At 43.1% G+C, this 20,320-nt stretch overlaps 1 protein-coding gene and 1 pseudogene across 11 annotated transcripts in view; one reads left to right on the top strand and one right to left on the bottom strand.

The window, feature by feature from the left end:
• Positions 1-20,320, top strand: part of TRIM2 (tripartite motif containing 2) — a 122,122-nt gene that overhangs the window by 45,019 nt on the left and 56,783 nt on the right. For 5 of the 11 annotated variants that reach the window (XM_043567191.1, XM_043567175.1, XM_043567229.1 and 2 more), the window contains exon 2: positions 18,883-19,067. In XM_043567191.1, the coding sequence (XP_043423126.1) occupies positions 18,883-19,067 (185 nt within the window). Of the gene's footprint in view, positions 1-8,631; positions 8,888-18,882; positions 19,068-20,320 lie in introns of those variants that run through there. The other 6 variants (XM_043567183.1, XM_043567245.1, XM_043567218.1 and 3 more) reach the window with 4 other exon arrangements.
• Positions 15,877-15,975, bottom strand: LOC122479248 (annotated as a pseudogene).

Here is a 20,320-nt window from a genome sequence, read left to right as displayed (position 1 = left end):
GATTTTTACCCACATTTGTCTGATTCTAGAGCCCAAATATCACCCACCACAGAACGCCATCCCAGTTGGGAGCAACACCCATGAGCATCCTTGGCGGGTCTGAGGTGGAGGCCACAGATCAAAATTGTTTGAGATCAATTTTTTTTTGTTGTCGTTAATTCATTATTTGAGATTTATGTTTATGTCTTTCTTTTTTTATAATTTTTTTTTTAACATTTATTTATTTTTGAGACAGAAACAGAGCATGAACGGGGGAGGATCAGAGAGAGGGAGACACAGAATCTGAAACAGGCTCCAGGCTCTGAGCTGTCAGCACAGAGCCCGACGCGGGGCTCGAACTCACGGACCGCGAGATCATGACCTGAGCCAAAGTCTGCCGCCTAACCGACTGAGCCACCCAGGCGCCCATATGTTTATGTCTTTCTTATGAGAGTGCACAAGTTCCTTAAAGATAGTGACCTAATGCCATGCAGTGCCCAGCACATAGTAGAAGCTAAATTAAAAGCTTGTTGAACAAAGTAGGTAGGGAATAGAGAAAGAGCAGGAGAAATGGGGGGTGGGGGGGGGCGGGGGGCGGGGAGAGACAGGAAAAGGAAAGACATTATCTAGGAAGAGTCAGGATGCTCCCAGCATCAGCCCCCTGCCCATGGATGGCTCCACTTGGCACCAAGGTGGCTTGCTGCATACCAGGGCTCACAGGTGTGGGTAGGACACCCTGGGCCTGGCAGGCCCGACCTGACCCATGTACATACCCCCTCTGCTGTCTGGGGCCTGGTTGCTAGTCTTCTGCCCCTGTTCCCCTTGCCTCTGGTGGCATGGTGGCTTCTGGCACCCAGCCTGGACATACTGCCAACCCTTGAGGTAGAGAGCTAGGTAAGTCAGTATTTGCTTTAGAGCATGTCCATTCAGGGGAGGACATGAAAGCAAGGCTTCCCAGTCTCAGGTCCAGAAATGACAATTTTCCTCAAAGGGGAAAACTTTGAATCTGGAAAGGTGCCATAAGGAATCGTTTCTTGCCCTATCTTTCCAAGAAGGCTGCTGACTCTAAAGGCAAGATGGCCAGCGAGAAGTCACTTCCACTGGCAGATAAGCAGCACACAATAGCAGACCTTGTTTCTCATAAGAATGAGGAACAGGGGGGTTTGAGCAGAGACCCTCTACCTTCCCTGCAGCCCTGGGATTAGGAGTTGGAGTGAGGACTCACCAAGAGCAACAAAGTAGCGCTCCAGCCTCTTACTCAACTGTGTCAACCCAGCTAGGACTCTACTGGCACTAAGTGGGTAAGAAGGCCTAGGCAGGCTGTGTCCAGCCGAGTGTGATAACAGTGTATAGATACATCTTTTCTGACTTTGCATGACTCTGCCCACTCTCATGTGTTGATTTTATTTTATTTGGCAGAGGAAAAGAATTAATGGGGAGTAGGATATTAATTAGTTTATTCATTCATCCAAAAAATAAATGTTTACTGAACCCCTACATGAGCCAGACTCTAGGAAGACAAAAGTAAATCATTAGTGATTCCTAAAAGAACCTATAACTCTAGTAGTGGCAAATCTACTAGTGCTACAACCATAGTAATACATGTATTGACTGTTACTATATATTGGGCACTGTGGTAGGTTCTCTTAATAGACTAAATCATTTAATCATCATGATTACACTCTGAAGTAGGTTACTGTGCCCATTATATGGTGAAGAAATGGAGGCACAGAGATGTTAAGTTACTTACTCAGAGTCGTAAGTCAGAGCCAGGATTCACACCCACCTCGACACTAGGGTCCATACTCTACACTGCACCACACAGCTTCTGATTATAGTACTTGAGACTGCTGCGTGTTAAGCGCAGTGCTAAGACACTTGGATACTATACCATTTAACCACCAGGACAGCCTTCTGAGATGATACTTTACAAATAAGCTTACGGAGGCAGTGAGCAACCCGAACATAGAGCAAATACAGATGCCTCTCCAGGGCCTGTGTGCCTTAATTACAGCATCGTGGTAGTTGGATTCTAATATCCGGATATGTGACCGGTGTGGCGTCGTGCCACGCACACTGCTTAGAAAAATACTCTCTCCTGATTACATGAGTGGGGGAGGCAGCCTTCTGCCGGTGATGTCAAGCTCCTCTATCCTCAGATTACCTCTCTCCGCCAGGGCGCCCAGGCTCCTACTTTAGTATCACTCTCCGAGCTAAAGCACTGAGCTCGAGAAGTCCTCATAAAGGCAGGTGTGTCAACAGGAGAAAGTCCCATCTAACTCCGTAGCACCAAGGTCACATTAGCGCAGGAGGACTGGAAGGCCAGAGAGCCACAGTCCCAGGAAATGGGAACCGCCACAGTTGGAGCACCCACACTGCTGGGGGGAGGAGTCAGGCCAGGGCGATCCCCGCAGCTCCCAGCTTTTATTGCAGCCTCGACTCCCCTCCCTCGGCTCTCCCATCGGCAGCACTTGAATCAGTTATTTTTACAGAGTGGTCCTGTTCCCCGGTGAGAAGTAAGGTTAGAAAAGGAAACCTACAGAGAAGGGAAAAAAGAGAGATTTCATAATGCAAGCAGAGCTGCGGACTCCTGGGTGGGGAAGGCCGACGGCCTTTCTTCGGCGGGGGCGGGGCTCGGCGCCCTGGGGGTGGAGCCTGTTGCCGTAGAGACCACAGCGGGCGGCGGCGAGGGTGCGGAGAATGCTCGCGGGGCTCCGCCCGGCCTGGGAAGCCCGGGCCGTCTGAGACAGGCCGGTGTCTGCGATTGTTAACCTTGAACTAGAGGCCTAGACGTGGCATCATCTGGTCAACAGATAGAAGCATATCTCAGGTTTCCTGGGCACTACATGCTGGTTTGCACACAATCCATTTTAAGGGACAGAGAGGAAGCGATGGAAGAAGGGAGAAAGCGCCTACCGGGGCATGAGTAGCGGCGCCCCCACGTCAGCCACCGGCGGGCGCCCCGCGCGGTCATCTGGGCTCTGCCCCGCGCGGCTCAGGTCCCGGCCGGCCGGGCCTCAGCCGGCTCAGTCACCGAGGGACGTTTGCAGTACAGAATCCCCGACTCTAACTCAATCCCAACCTGCCAGTCCGAGCCACTGCACTGATTAATTAAACATGGTAAGCCACCGAAGCACGCAGGAACTTGGCACCGCCTTGAATTTAATTGTCAAAATGAAAAGTGTGATCATGAAACTCCGCTGGAGGGAAAAACAACACTTGATACTGATGTGCTCATCAGTGTGGACATTAATGTAATTAGGAATCCAGTGAAGACTGGGAGGTTATCTTCCAGGCATGCTCAGGACAGCTAGAGGCAACTTTGAATTATCCAGGCCGGATAGTGGCAGAGCAAGTGCTTTGTTTGCTTCTTTTTGCTTTTAGTTTTTGCTAGAGTCAGAGCAAGACAAAGAATAAGGGGTAGTGTGGCGCTGGGAAGTTTGTTGTATCAGTGCATGGCAGGGCCTTGTGTTTCGCCTCAGGCTTCCCCATAAAGGACATCTTCAGGCTGTGAAGGGGCTTGGGAAGATCAATGACAAGGAACTCAGACTGGGTAGGCCAGCAGCACAGCTGTGGTTGTGGGTTCCAGCTGCCAGTCAGACTCACAAGGCACAAATAGTTTTTAATCTGAATTTATGGTTAGGAAACATTGACACAAAATATACAGCAGGAGATACGGCACCTTTATCCCACTGGCGACCCAGCAGCTTCCTCTGCCCCCTTACCCACTTAAGGTATGTACCAGGGAGGAGACCCAAGGTGTGTGGGGGTTACGACACACAGCAGTCAGAGCCCCTTTTCCCTACCAATCTTTTCTGCCATCCTACTTAGGTAGCCACCCCACAGTCTTACTGGTACACACCACAGATGAAGCACACATAACATTCCCCATTTTTCTTAACTGTAGTGTTTCCAGAGGAACACTGCTGTGGGCAAATCAGGTCATTCTCAGGCAGGCCTGCCTCAGCCCAGGCCTCCTGTTAACTTTTTACCCATGGTAGGTGTTGTGGGTTGAATTCTGTCTCTCAGAAAGATAGGCCGAAGTCCCTAACCCTGTACCTGTGACCATGACCTTGGAAATAGAGACTTTGCAGATGTAGTCAAGTTAAGATGAGGTCATACTTTACGTGGGTGGGGGTCCTTTAAGAAGAAAAAAGAGAGACACAGAGAGGGAAACTCCATGTAAAGACCCAGAGATGCACAGGGAGAAGACAGACATGTGACAATGGCAGTAGAGGCTGGAGTGATGCCTCTACAAGCTAAGGAACACCTGGGACTACTAGAAACTGGGAGACACAAGGAAGGATCTTCCCTGAGAGTCTTTGGAGGGAGCTTGAGCCTGCCGAAGTCCAGGTCACCTCTATGACACAATTGTTGTAACACCCTGGCCTGGTCACGTAACCTTTCTGAATCTCAGTTTCCACTCTAATAATGATGCCTGCTCTGTTTCTAGATTTCACTGCAGACCAAAGAGAAAATGTACTACGAAGGTGCTTTCTAAACTATAAACCGTCAATCAGATATGAAGAATTGTCTCTCCCTAATGCTCCAACTATTTTTCAATTCAGAGATGAACATTTACCTTTATATCATGTTATGTTACTCATTCATTTCTGGAAGGACTTTTGTCATTCTACATCTCCTCACTGGGCACCTACTGTGTGATAGGCACTGCACTAGGGGCTGGGGAGTTGGAGGTAAAATACGGAGCCATTAATAGTTTTCAGCAAAGAATGCTATGGAGCACATAGGGGTGACACCCAATCTAGACCGGGGGTGGGGGGGGGAGGGGTTAGGATTGGAGGAGGAGTCAGAGAATCCTTCTTAAAATAGGTAGGGTCTTTACTGAGTTATGAAGAATTCGAAGGAGTTAAACAGAGGAAGGAGTCAGGAGAGGATAACATTCCCAGCAGAACAAATGGAATGTGAGCCTAGAGATTAGTGTTTCTATAACGAGTGCTATTGGTAATGTTAGAGGATAAATATAAATGTACTCGTATGAAATTTTCCCAGGTATTGGAAAATGTTTGGCATCCCTGCCCCCAGGCACTGTCAGTAGTACCTGCCTACTCCCCAAGCACACAATCAATATGACAGCCAAAAATGCCTCTTCACATTTCCAAATGCATACCCCACCACTTCATGGGGGGGGGGGGGAGGCGTGTATCATTTCCTAGTTGAGAGCCACTGCTAAAAAATGCATGGTGGCATGTCTTAAGAATTAGAGTATGACTGGGGAGGACAGTTGGAGAAAAACGAGGAAGGCAGAGGCCACATCATGAATGGCCTTATATGTCATCCTAAGGAGTTTACTTTCTAGGAAAATTTCCTTGATCAGAGATAGGTAGACCATATATGAAGGGCTTTGGATTGAACTTGGCACGTAATACATGGTCGGTACATTTTGGATCTCTGTCTCCCAGAATCTTGCCAAACCCAAGTTTAGTTAGCACGTATCTGTTCTTTTTATAGGCACTGTCTGTATACTTCCTTAGTGTACATCCCAAGTTGGCTGATGACAGTTAACTCACTAATGTCTATTCAACTGGAGGAAAACAGTGAGGAGGGGCAAAATGCCTCTAAGAAGTCAGTGAGGTGTGCAGCCGTCTCCATCCCAAAGAGTTGAGGTGCTTCTCTGCTATCGAAGCCTTACGGTGTAGTTGTGTGACGCCTCAATATAACTCGGAAAGGAGCTGAGCCACTATATACCAACAGCCACTACCACCACCATCTATCTACCTGTTGTTTGCCAGGGAGTGCCAAGGAGGAGCTGCTGTGGCCTGCTAACCCATCCCGTGGTAACGCAAGGCCCGGCTTGTAAAGGGTTGTATTCATTTTCCAAGACATGCACTAAAAATGAGGCTGTGTTTTCCTATAATAAACAACATTATAGTCTGTTAGGCTGCAGACTGGGTCCTCCGAACCCATTCACCCATACAGTACTTAAATCATGGTGATGAAGCTATTCAGAAACCCACCTGTCCTAAGGAATGCTGTTTCCAAGAAAGAGATATTCCCAATTCCAAGTAAAACATCAAAAACATACATGACCCTCATTTATTCTACCTTCACCCGAGGCTCTAGCCACACTAAACTACCACTCTCAATTCCTGTGAGCCATCTCTTGCCTCCAAGCCTTTGCCTGTGCTGTGCTCTATGCCTGTAATGTAACCCATGCCTCCCTGCCCCAGCCTGTCCCTCCTGTGGGCTCCCAGAGCCCTCCACTCCCTCTGCTGTCAAAGCACCTACCACTCCGTGTTGCAACTGCCTGCTTATTAATCAGTCTTCCACACTAGATTTCAACCTTCCTGAGGGCTGAGAAACAGTTACATTTTTCTCTGTATCCTCATGCCTACTCAGTGCCTGGCGCACACTAGACATTCAATAAGTATTCATTGGAATGAATGATCAAATGAGTAAGTGAACCTTCAGTGACTGCAACCCCAGCCAGAAGACTAAGGATCTCTCCCACTTTCCCACTATCTTCTGAGAAGAGAGACTCCCTCCAGTTGTATGCCCCAGAGTTTGGGTTGAGTGGAGGAAAAGGAGAGAGGCCAGGAGGATGTGCCTCAAGAGAAGTCAGCATTCAGTGCATTTGGCTTCAGACAGGCCAGCAGCAGCACCAAGTCGGGCTCCTTTGTGAGGGACTGTCTTAGGAAGAGGACATGGTAAAATGGAGTGGGGGTAGCCTGCCTGTAGTTTTAGGGGTTGGTTCTAATTAAATTAAACTTCTAAACCAGAACATATGTCCACCCAAACACCTGTACAGGAATGTTTATAGCAGCATTATTCATAACAGCCAAAAAGTGGAAACAACCCAAGTGACCATCAACTGACAGATGGATAAATAAAACATGCTATATCCATATGATGGAATGTTTTTCTACCATAAGAAGGAACAGAATACTGTCACATGCTATAGTATGGATAAACACTGAAAACATTATGCTGAGTGAAAAAGGCCAGATACCTAAGACACATATTATATGATTCCATTCATGACCAGAATCTATAGAGGGAAATCTATAGAGATAGAGAGTATATTAATGGTTGCGTAAGACTGTGGGGGGTGGGAAGGTAGAGGGTGATAGCTAAAGGGCACAGGGTTTCTTTTGGAGATGATGAAAATGTTCTAAAACTGGCTGTGCTGTTGGTTGCCCACATCTGTGAATATACTAAAAGCCATTGACTTGTACAGTTTAAATGGATGAATTATATGGTATGTGAATATCTCAATAAAGCCATTAAAAAAAAAACTTGTGAAGTAGGGTGTTAACCTGGGCTTTTGAGAATTGTGTACCACCTGAAATAGCATGGCAAAATTGGCATGTCTGGGGTCTATTTCACTGGATACTGACACTCACTCACCCACACCTTTGATGGTAATCATCACTGCTCTGTAGAGCTGAGTGCCCCATGACAGGGCTCAATGCAATACCTGACTGCATGGAAAGGATGTGTTGAATATTAATGTAATCAAATGTGTGAATTAACAACTTTATTTAAATAAAAGGTTTCATGTCCAATTTAAAATTTTTTTAATGTTTATTTATTTTTTAGAGAGAGAGAGAAAGAGAGAGAGCTATAGAGCGTGAGCAAGGAAAGGGCAGAGAGAGGGAGACACAGAATCCAAAGCAGGCTCCAGGCTCTGAGCTGTCTGCACAGAGCCCGATGCGGGGCTCTAACTCACGAACCACAATCATGACCTGAGCTGAAGTCAGACGCTTAACTAACTGAGCCACCCAGGCACCCCTCATGTCCACTTTTAAACTAGTAACTAAGCAAAGAATATAATGCAGTATGGTTCCCTGCCTCCCCTGCTGTAGAAAAGGGAATGATTGTAAATTCCGTTATGATATGTAAATTTTTTTAATTCTAAAGTATTATTTGTAGTAGGATCTAATTGTTTTTCTATGGCTACTTGATCATTTTTATGTTATGAAAACTAAAAAAAAGTTTAGTCGTCTAATAGGAAATCAAGGTATATAGGTGTGCAAGGTTTGCCAAGTTTCTCAACCCTTAACTGAAACGTTCCCATCATCAGAAAAACAGCAGGCTCTGTTCACCCCTGAAGCAAATAAATATACTACGTGATTTTTGTCTGAATGATTAGGACCACAAAAAGCAGAGGAATGGCATTTGCATTATTTGACTTGGAGGGACTGTGTTTTATAGACCCTTTTCTGGGTAGATACCAAGAGGGGAAAAGTTAGTTGATGCTTGTTGAACTCGGCTGTTTTGCATATTTATAAGTTTACCTTTGTGTTTCAAGCTACTTAAAATCTAAGGAAACAGTATGTTTTCCCTAACGAAAGGAAGTGACTGTATGCTCTCACACCCACCGAAAACACTCCTCTAAATATGAACTGAGGCATCGTATACCTAGTTTTCCTTCTAGGATCTATTCTCACCGCATCCCCCTTTTGCTTATCAGCACACCCCCTTTCCGATTTGTAACTCGGTGCCTGTCCGGGCTGCGTGGCGCCGGGAGACGTGCGCCGGGGGCTCTCCCCGGGTTAGCCGCGCGGCCACATTCCGGCGAGGGACCTCCGCGGCCCTGCACGAGAGCGTGGAAACAGCTGACTGCTGACTCAGAGGGGAAAGCAAGCCACCCGCGAATCTCATTGCAGCTCGCTGCTGCATCCCTATCCCATAATCCCTTGCTTGGTTTGCTGCAGTCTTTTCAACAGACGCTGAGTGAGAAAAAGATGTCCTGTAAGATAAAGATTGATTGGTTTGAATACCGAAAGGGGTCTCCCACTTGTTAATGACCCAGAAACATTCCTGCCGACTTTCCTGAGCCTTCTCTCTTTTCCTCCATTTTTCTTCTCTGTTCTGTTCATGAACTGGCACATCACTACATAGAGCAGAAGATATGCTGGGCTTCTGATGATGGCTGCACTGCATGGTAGGGAATTTTAACCAGTTTCTTTGCATGGTGCTTCCAAACTTGGGAGGTTAGCAGAATGTGCATTGTTCTTTTGGATTGCCGCGGAGCTGCAGCGACAGGCTTGGGAGGATTTAATTCTTTGCCTCGTTGATTAGTCTGTCTGCAGAAATGGGTAGGTCCTAAATGTTCTGATTGCTGAGTATTATGCCAGGTGGATAGCTGATTTCTCCTGCTCTCTCTCTGCTCTGGCTTTTTCTTTTTTTCTTTTTCTTTTTTTCTTCCTTCTCTCTCTTGGTGATGCTGCATGCTCTGTAACTATCAGATAGAGGGAGACCCATTCTTTGCTTAAACAAAGGCACCAAATTAACCAGAATAGGGAGAGAGGCATGCAAGATTTTCTTTCTTATCAAGTTCCTAATGTGATCTGACTAGATTTTTATCTTTACTAGTCCTCAATTTTAATGTGTATTCAGCTTATTTTAAATAAAATATTTCCCTCCTGGCATTTCTCTGTTGGGTGCGAAGATGGGGATGAAGTATTTAAGTTGCTGGATTCCTTCCTCCATACCCCAGGGTGGAGGAGAATGAACCATTCAACCCTTCCCCCACTCGGTCCTCTGTTGGAGAACCCTGGGGTTGAGTTCCCAGTTACCATTGGAAACCCATTCATTCATAATGCATGATTCGACCCTCTGAATTCTAAATGCCATTGATAATCAGCAAATATGCAGAAAATGATTTGGGCTTTTTTTCTTTTTTAACATTTTTTTTTTTTTTTTTTTTTTTTTGCCTGCCTTTGAAGTAGACTCAAATCTGGGTGGAGTTCAATGGTAGCTTTACACAGGGGGGGGGGGAAAAATCCTTGGGTTGGACCTTAGATTTGCTTCCTGAAACAGTGGCTACGATTATTCTGACAGCTTTCTCTACTAGTGTGCCCCACCCTTTCATTATTCCTTATTTTGGGAGGATAGGAAAGCAAGTAGGAAGGCTATTTATTTTAAGCTAAATTTAAATATTAATAAGTGGATTTCTGAACCAAAAGGTAAAATGGTATCTGTCTTAAGATAGATTCAATATCATTGCTTTCAGGAGCAGATCTGGATTCAGAATGAAGCATTTTAAAAATTATTAGTTTGTTTCTTTGGCTTAGATCGTATTACTGCAGTTTTATTCTTCGTGAATAATTGTTAGAGGTTTTTGTTATTTTTTTTAGATTAGAATATGTAAGGAGAGCCATTTGTTTGTCCAGATTCTTCAATTGATTTCTTAAGTATTAGGATTCAGTTCTGCTTAGCGTGAACCTATTTTCTGGTGTCTTTCATTATTTTCAGGCAGACGCTTCAGCAGCCCCGGACCTAACCGTCTGTTAATGTTAAATAATGCACGCCCCTCCCAAGCGAGCAAGCACACAATGAGAAGTTTCATGTGTGCTGTGGTATGAGAAAGCAGCTTTTTGTTACAGAGACGTTGAGTCGTGGCCTATCCTAAACCTCTAAGTGTTTCTTTCCAGTTTTCTCCTAGAAAGACCCAAGTGATTTGCATTGGAAAGGTTAAAATAGGACTGAATGTACAAATGTTCTCTGATACAATGTGCCTGTTTGGAGAAATAGGAATCCAGGATATATTCCATATATTTTAAAAATGGAGAATGAAATCTATACATATTTTTCACCAGAGTTAATGTTATAATCCTGAGATGACTTTTTTTTTTTTACTTACATGAAAAAAGCTTCGTGGATTTTTTTGCTTGTGAAATAAGCAAAAACACTCATTCTTTGTCTTACTAAAAATTGAAAACGTCCTTCATTTGGATATTTGGAGACATTAATTACTCCAAAGTTATGACTTTCTTGTATCTATCTTTAAGTCGAAGAAATTCTAAATGTGTAGCAATTTTTAAAAATTTAACCTAAGCTTAATTTTTAAGACTCCCTTGTGCTTTTTTTCATCATCTCTCTGATAAAGCTAAGACTTTAACAAAACATTTGAATGTATTATTGAAATGTATGGAGGAGAAATACTTCTACACTTTAAAAAATTTGCTGTCGGGGCACCTGGGTGGCGCAGTCGGTTAAGCGTCCAACTTCAGCCAGGTCACGATCTCGCGGTCCGGGAGTTCGAGCCCCGCGTCAGGCTCTGGGCTGATGGCTCAGAGCCTGGAGCCTGTTTCCGATTCTGTGTCTCCCTCTCTCTCTGCCCCTCCCCCGTTCATGCTCTGTCTCTCTCTGTCCCCAAAATAAATAAACGTTGAAAAAAAAATAAAATAAAATAAAATAAAAAAAATAAAAAAAAAATAAAAAATTTGCTGCCAAATTATTTACTCTCATAGGTTTTTTTTCTTTAAAAAAATGTGACTGAATTACTTCTAACTACAGCATAATTATAATTTGCACACACCTGTAATTGTTTTTTTGAAAATGTCTGATGCCATCTGTGCCCTTTATTACTTATGTAAGGATTTGAGTGTCAGAATAGAATTTGTCCTATAATGGGGCTGGCTATTAGAGTTCTCTGAATATTTTTATTGTGCAGGTTGTCTGAAATGAACAGATCAGGTTTCCTCCTAGAATTTGAAGGTTTAGGTTAAACCAGATACTGAGGGGAAAAAATGAGCCCAGTGTAATTATTCAAACAGCACCTTGGAAGGAACCTTCATTACTGCTTTCTGCGTGCTAGTCTTTCTACCCTCTTTTACTTTACCCTCTTCTGCCTTCATGTTCTCAGTCACCTCCGTTCCTCCATTAAGTGCTTTTCATTATTCTTCTTGAAAACTTATTAAGGTAAACATTTATTCTAATCAGCAACAGAATTAAATAACGCACTTCCTATCCACCAGGGACAAAAGGGGATTTGCTGTTGCACAGGCCTATGTCTTTTGAAGTTCTGATGTAGAAGAAATTTCTCCTCCCCCTTCTTGCTAACCTTGCCCAATTTCCAGAGCTTAGGGCCTTGGCCTTCCTCTGTCTTTTTTGTGGTCCCAGAATATGCAACCTCCTTGTAGTCCCAAAGGAAAGCAAGGAAAGAGTCTTGGCAAGGTGATGGATGTGGGGAGAGGAAACCCCACTCATCCTGACTGTCCCAAGGCACTGTGGATGAGTGTTAATCAGCCTGACCACTTAACACTCAATCACACAGACCCAGCTTTCTGTACCTTAGAAAACCCAAAGCAAATCTTAAGAACCGACTTAATTGCATCGTAAAAGGTGAGGATGTCTATGAAGAAGGCAAAGACAAATAGTTATCTATACTAAGAGGTAGAGGAAATAGGCATAAATATTCTAAAGATGAGTTGGGGGCTTGACATAAATCAATTTCCGTGTGGTAAAACCCAGCAACCTCGGGAAGCTGTCATACATTGGACCCTGGAAATGATAAGAACCTTTGGAAAGCTTGGGCACATCCTTGCCTGCAGACAGAAGTTAAAGTGAATGGCTTCTGGAATACACACCCACTCACCCCCAAACACACGCGCTCATGCATGTACTATCAGAAAAGATATTGCATCTGGCCTTCTAATTTACAAAATGGCCCATTTGGGAGGCTTGATTTATCTGGAAATAGGTCACCCTGTTTTAATTTCACTGAAGATTGTCCTCTTTTCTTTCTTCTAGTTAAGTCCTCTGTAACAATGCAAATTCAGTTGCAGGTGAATAAAAATATGCTCATAAATTTAAAAACTAAAAATACTTTGTTTCTTTAGTCATGTTTTAACCTGTGCCTTGAGCTCTAGGTACCATCTGTCCTGGCAGGTAAAAGATAGAACATTGTGAGTTATAGATAATCCTAATAGTTCGAGATTTTCTTTCTGTAAACGCGCCAGAAAAATTTTTAACTTCTTGGGAAGCTGATTTTATTTTTTATTTTTATTTTTTAACAATTCAGAATTTACTGCTTTCTGTTTTTAAAATGTTATTTATTTTTGAGGGAGGGAGAGGGAGGGGCAGGGGGAGAGAGGGAGACAGAAGATCTGAAGCAGGCTCCACCAGGCTGAAGCAGAGAGCCGAATGTGGGGCTCGAACTCCCAAACCGTGAGATCACCTGAGCTGATGTCAACCACTTAACTGACTGAGCCACGCAGGCACCCTGGGAAGCTGATTTTAGCCTGTCTGCGTCGTTGTCATTGGCAGTAAAAATGTAACCATACTAATAAATTAATCCAGCTAAGTGGCAACAAAGAGAAGCAGGAACCCAGGAATGCCATAAAATTAAACAGAAGTGGAATCTAGTGCCTTTAGGATGGTGTATAATCAAATATGCTGACTCTTACCCACAAATCACATGTTAAAATTTTATTTTCCAAAGGAATCTTGACCTGTTTCCCAACCGTGTTTCCTAGCCTAGCCAACAAGTTTTCCCCCAACTCTCTCCCCTTCTCAAGCAGAGTGCTTTCAATTTGTCTTTTGTCTTCTACCCTCCCTTCCTGCTCTTCCCCCTCTGGTGTCAGCAATAAAAAGTTTGGATCATTATCTGATCTAACTGGTATACTCTGGGGTGGGAATTGTGGTCCCAACCCTAGAATTGTGGACCCAGGCATTTTCCTTTTGTTTCTTCTCCTCTCAAGTTCTTCTTTTCCACTTGGTTGTCATTTCCACCAAGTTCTAGGGGATTTGAGGACGTGAGCCAGGAAAAATACCAGAGGTGATGTGAGGGAAGAAATGCTAGGATGGGGGGTTTTTCTATGCGCAAGGATTTTGTTACATGCGTATTGCATTGTTGTTACAAAAGCTGTTTAGTGGGCACGCCCCACTAATGAGGAATTTTTGTGTCAACTTTCTTAGACTTTGTATTTCCGCACACATGTGTCCTCAGTGGTTCTCAATTCCCGTTCCGCCTTTGTGAGTGTGTTTAAGTATGTCACTGAATATTTACCCTCTGGCTGACGGCTTGTGTTGCTAAAGATTAGACGATCACGTGGGAAGGCAGGTAATGTCTGATGTCAAATGAAAACATTCACATGACTGATGACAACCATGCTGTTTTTGTGTACTAAGTCAGCCAGTGCCGCTTTTTTCTGCTACTGGGACTGAGTCCATTCCCATGTTATACTTTATTTGCTCAGTTCATTCAAAGAAATAATGAGTGTCTATCACGTACGAGGCACAGTTCTAGCTGCTGCAATCCTTGCCTTCGTGAATCTTACATCCTAGAGAGGTGGGGAGGAGACAATATGCAAGATAAACACATTACATACTATATCAGAAAGTGACCGTTGCTACAGAGACAGAAAGCAAGGACGGGAGATAGCAAGTCCTGGGGGCTGGGGGGCAAGTTTCAATTTTAACCAGAATGGTCAGATTGAGAAGGTGCTATTGAACAGAGAAGTAGAGAGGAGGACCAAACCCCTCTTGTAAGCAGTATTGCTGTTGGTTTTCCACTGACAAGGAGCCTCAGCCAGTCTCCTCACATAGCGAGAGCTCTCATAGCCAGTTAATGTCAACAGCACCCTAATGTTGGCTATTTATGTAGTTTTAAAATGGCCCTTCTTAGAGCGCCTGGGTGGCTCGGTCAGTTAAGAGCCCAACTCTTGATTTTGGCTCAGGTCATGATCTCATGGTTCATGAGATCGAGCCCCAAGTTGGGCTCCGTACTGACAATGTGGAGCCTGTTTGGGATTCTCTCTCTTTCTCTCTCTCTGCCCCTCCCCCACTTGCTCTCTCAAAATAAGCTAAAAATTTTTTTAAAAAAATGGCTCTTCTTGCCATCGCTTCTCTGTCATTTCCTCTGTGTTGGCCTTTTGTCGGTATGTAGAGTGCTAGTTCCTGCATCCAAGAGGATTCGGGTTCCTTCAGAGACAAAGCCCATTCCATGCATGCTTGTAGGTGCTCCTGTCCAGAAATTGGTTTTGCAGATCTCCAGGGGAAGAGTAGTTCTATATGCTGATCTCTTTCACTATCATGCGCTTATTTCTGCTGGTCATGCGAGTAAGAAGGATCTCTGACACTTCAGAAACCAAGATGGCGAAAGGAGAACAGCCAAGAATCTAAATAAGTATTTATTGCTCTTCTAATCAAAGCAACCAGAAACTGTGGTAGTGCCCGGACACTTTAAAGGCTGTATACATTTTATGTATGTTCCTCGCGGCGTATTCAGACTGATGGAAAGCTTCCTGTGGTGCTTGTTAGCACATTCTGTGCCTCCATTTTTCTCGGTACTTTATCCCTTTAGGAGTAGTCAAATTGTCTTTCTATTGTGGGTATCCAGTTATATTCAGGGAATGATCATTACCCTGGCAAAGTCTCGGTTTGGGGATCTTTGGGGCTTGGAAGCCTTTTGTGTTGATTCTGAGAGTCCTAAAAATCCAGATGTCTTCAACAGGTCGCTTGTGACAGGTCTGTAATATTGTCATGCTTTTAAATTAGTGTTAATGAGTCAACTTAATTTACCATATAAATTAACAATACTAACAAAGACTTACTCCCACCCACTTCAATAATTATCATAAAATTGGAGTGAAATATTTTTATTTCAGCATCAGAACATAATGATGTGAGCTCAAGAAATTTCATTTACTCAAATCATACCATCTGATTAAAACAAATGGTTTCTCCTTGCCCAAACCCTAAAATTCTAAGGTTAAAAAAAAAAGAGTGAAATCAATGCGATGTTTTCTCTGTACTTTTTTCAATACTCAGCATGACTGATTATTTCAAAGGGGGATATGAAATTTTTCAAAAGCTATTGAAATTAAAATTATTTTTAACTTATTTTAACTGAAAAGTTCAATATAACTTTTTAAAAAGTTATTTATTTGTTTTAGAGATAGAGAAAGAGTGTGAGCAGGGGAGAGTGGCAGAGGGGGAGGGAGGGAGGGAGGGAGAGAGAGAGAGAGAGAGAGAGAGAGAGAGAATCTTAAGCAGGCTCTGTACTCAACTGGGAGCCCTGATGCGGGACTGGATCCCGCGACCCTGAGATCAGGGGTCTCAGCCAAAATGACCTGAGCCAAAATCAAGAGTCATATGCTCATCAACTGAGCCACCCAGGTGCCCCTTAGATATAATTGAAAATATATATATATGGAACACATCATGAATTTTTGTGTCATCCTTGCTCAGGGGCTGGGCCAATCTTCTGTATCATTTCAATTTTAGTGCTGCTGAAGTGAGCACTCCATAATTTTTATCACACACACACAAAGTGTTAATCTTGTTTAAGATTAGGTATCAGATAAAGCAGAAGACTTGAAATCTGAGCTTTCTGATTCACTGATTTTACTGGGTGACCTTGAGCAAGTCATTTAAACCCTCGGCTTTGGTTTCCTTATCTTAAAGACAGACAAATCCATTCCTTCCCTTTTCTGATGTCATGGGGATGTGGTTAAGAAAAGCAGATGATGTGCCAATACTTTGAGCTCCTGAGAGATGAGCCACATTTAATCCAATCAATGAATATCATTCTCTACTCTAGTTCTTTAGGGAGACATTCTAGGAAAGAGAGAGCAGATAGTGCTGGCTAATTAAATATGTCACACTCACGCTGTTTTAACTAATGCAGCGAGTTCTGTTCAGATGTGACACTCTTGTATAGCAGGTTCACAATGTTCTGTCTGTTTATGAATCATGCTCTTTAATGAGCTTATCTAGAAAGTATAGAGTTGGGATATGGGTGTGTCCTATATGTAACTATACTCAATTATGTATAACTAGTAGAATTTTTTAAATGTTTATGTATTTATTTTGAGAGACAGCACACACATGCAGGTGAGGGGTAGAGAGAGAGAGAGAGAGAGAGAGAGAGAGAGAGAGAGAGAGAGAGATGGAGAGAGTGCAGAACCCGACTTGGGGCTCAATCTCACAAACTGTGAGGTCATGATCTGAGTTGAGTTCAAGAGTCAGATGCTCCATCTACTGAACCACCCAGGTTCCCCGATAGAATTTTCTTATTACAAGTTGACATACTTTTTAAAAATGTGGTGAATTGGTGGGGAGAGAGAAGAACTATCATTCATGTTTGAAAAAAATTTCCATTAAAAATTGTAGAATTGTTGATTCTGTAAATATGGTATTTCCCAGCTTCAAACACAGGTCCCAGGCCAAGTTAAAATATTATATATAAACCAAGCTTTTATAGTACATACAGCCTTCTCAAAGCACACGGTCAAGGGAGGTGTGGTGGTTTAAGGAGTGAACAGGCTATGGGTTTTGCATTCTGGCAAACTTCTTAACTGAGCCAAGGTTTTCAAAGATCTGTGGAATGAGAATAATATTACTTCCTGCCTAGGGTCATATTGAAAATTAACAAATTTTTTTTTGTAAAGAGTGTTTCTGTAGGGAATTGGGGGGCTGTAGACACCTTACCAAATATTTAGAAAATTAAGAAGTGAATTTTAGCTTAACCTTGGTTTACCCTTTTGGAATAGAAGCCAGATGTTCTTCAAGGTGGTAAATGAAGCTGTGTTTTATGTTGTAATTTTACCCTCCCTTGGAGGCCCTCTGCATTTTTCTCTCTTGCCGTCTTCTAATTCTCTTTTTCTGGCACGATTCCTGACATTTTGAAACCTTCTCTGAATTAATTCATTTCACCAGGTCCCTCAGATTCCCACACATGAATACCAACAGACATTTCTTAAAATGTTAGGAATTATCTGCCTTTGTCCCTGCTCTGTGGCAAATACATTTTAGCATAGAATCTATAAACCTTTAGTTCTGAAGAGAACACTCTGAACCACATACAAAGGTCTTAATAAAAAGTTCTAATTATTCTGGAGCACCTGGGTGGCTCAGTCGGTTAAACGTCCGACTTCAGCTCAGGTCGTGATCTCATAGGCGGTGAGTTCGAGCTGGGCTCTGTGCTGACAGCTTGGAGCCTAACTCGGATTTTGTGTCTCCCTCTTTCTCTGCCCCTTTTCCCACTCATGTTCTTTCTCTCTCTCTCTCTCTCTCTAAAAAATAAATATATATTAAAAAAATTTTTAAACAAGTTCTAATTATTCCATCCTTGCATGTTAACAGTATGTAGGGGAGGGAAAACTTTTTCTCAACACACTTCAATTCTGTTCCTGAAGACTGCAAATTAAACTGACAAAAGACAGATTATCAAGAGAAAAGGATGTACACATTTTACTGGTAGTTTATTTTTCCAACATAATATATAATATTCTAAGTTTATTAATTTAATATTTTTAATTTTACATGCATGGGAGCTTCACAGAAAAGAAATGAAAACCCAGAGAGGCAGTTGGACCTGGGGGCTTATATACTGTTTTAACAAAGGATGACAAATGGTGGAGAAATGGCTAGATAAAGGAAAAGGAGGTTTAGGGACAGTAAATTGTAGGAAAGTGACCAGGAAATGTATGGTCCATAAGGGTTGTTGAGTAAGATTTGCTATGTAGACTCCTCTCCCATGCTATCTCTGGTGATAATTAAGAGTCTCCTCTTTTTGGTATGGGAGAGTGGGGCACCTTTACAAATGAAAATTTCCTTTGAAAATGGGAAATCGATGCCCTGCTTTTAAGCAGGGGGGAGAGGACAGAATGCCCCTCACCAACCACCAGCTGCCTTACCGTGTCTGCTGTTTCTCAAGTGCCTCCAGCTCAAAATAATCCTTATGCCAAGATGGCACATTTTGGAGTGACATTTTGATCCCCTTCAAGTACAATAGTTGGGAAACCATTTTATCTTAGTAAGACCGTTCTATTTGATATAGATTATACTTTTATAAGACTGTAGGTATAGAATCAAATAGAGTCATAAATGAAGGCATGAACAGGCAGAGCTGTATAAGTATTTGGCCCCTCGGTTACCCCTGCTTGCAAAGCCAGCAGGCACGCCTCTTTGTGCAACATACGTCTTCTAATTTGTTTTGTTTGCATGGTGAACATGTGATCATTTTATTGATTTACAAAATAAACAGGCATTTCACTGTATGCCTCATCCAGCATTGAGGGTTGGTTATGGTCATTTTGAGGTCACTGGCATGGAATTCTACCTGTATTCATAACACGGTGTCTGTAGTGAATGAACCAATGATTGATTTGCACTTACAAGTTATTATATATTTTTCCTGTCTGACAGCAGCAGCGTGCAGGGTCAAAGACAGCCGGCCTCCCATGTCAGTGGTCTAGGATGGCCAGTGAAGCCACCAACATCCCAAGTCCTGTGGTGCGCCAGATTGACAAGCAGTTTCTGATTTGCAGTATATGCCTGGAACGGTACAAGAATCCCAAGGTTCTCCCCTGTCTGCACACTTTCTGCGAGAGGTAAGCCTCCTTTGTGCTCAGAGAAGAGAGTTTCACAGACTGATCTCCTCCAGCTTACCAAGGGGTTCTTTCCAGAGTTGTCCAGTTACCTATGGGAGACAATAACTCTTTTGTGCTTATGATAGATATCTAGAAACATAATCATGAGTTGCCAATGATTTACTCTATTTTATTATTATTTTTTAATTTTTTAATTTTTTTATTTATTTTTGAGACAGAGAGAGACAGAGCATGAGCAGGGGAGGAGCAGACAGAGAGGGAGACACAGAATCGAAAGCAGCCTCCAGGCTCTGAGCTGTCAGCACAGAGACCAACGTGGGGCTCGAACTCACGAATGGTGAGATCATGACCTGAGCCGAAGTCGGACGCCCAACCGACTGAGCCACCCAGGCGCCCCTAATTTACTCAATTTTAAATAACTACAAGTGAGAGAAAGCAATCTAGTAGCTACTGATTCATTCCCACAGGACATAGAACATTAAATATTTTAAGATTTCAAACATGTTTTAATTTCTCCCTTGTTTTTCGTCAATTTTTGCCAACCACAGTTCCCTCATACAGTATCTTTGGTGAGGGCCAATTAAAAATCTATTATGGGGCACCTGGGTGGCTCAGTTGGTTGAGTGTCTGACTTTGGCTCAGGTCACGATCTCGTGGTTTGTGGGTTCGAGCCCCCTATCGGGCTCTGTGCTGACAGCTCAGAGCCTGGAGCCTGCTTCGGGTTCTGTGTCTCCCTCTCTCTCTCTGCCCCTCTCCTGCCCACATTCTGCCTTTCTCTCTCTCAAAAATAAATAAACATTAAAAAAATTTTTTTTAATCTATTATCTTCTCCCATACAACACATGAGGTAAAATACCTTAGTTAAAAGGGAGAGCTTCCTCTCAAAGATACTTCAGAAGTGGGGCACCTGGGTGGCTCAGTCGGTTGAGCGTCCAACTTTGGCTCAGGTCATGATCTCACATTCTGTGAGTTCGAACACCGCGTCAGGCTCTGTGCTGACAGCTCAGAGCTTGGAGCCTGCTTCAGATTCTGTGTCTCCCTCTCTCTCTGCCCCTTCCCTGCTCACGCTCTGTCTCTCTTGCTCTTAAAAATAAAAAAACATGAAAAATTTTTTAAAAAAAGATACTTCAGAAGACATATACTAATGGCACATTTGAACATAAAGATGTTGCAGATGAAGAAAAAAACTATGTGTATGAAATAATTACAAATTACCTGAACATGTAATTTGCTATATATGAAAACACATTTCT

Source organism: Prionailurus bengalensis, chromosome B1 (genome assembly GCF_016509475.1).
Source record: "Prionailurus bengalensis isolate Pbe53 chromosome B1, Fcat_Pben_1.1_paternal_pri, whole genome shotgun sequence".
Taxonomy (NCBI): domain Eukaryota; kingdom Metazoa; phylum Chordata; class Mammalia; order Carnivora; family Felidae; genus Prionailurus; species Prionailurus bengalensis.
This window is presented reverse-complemented; position numbering and strand designations above follow the sequence as displayed.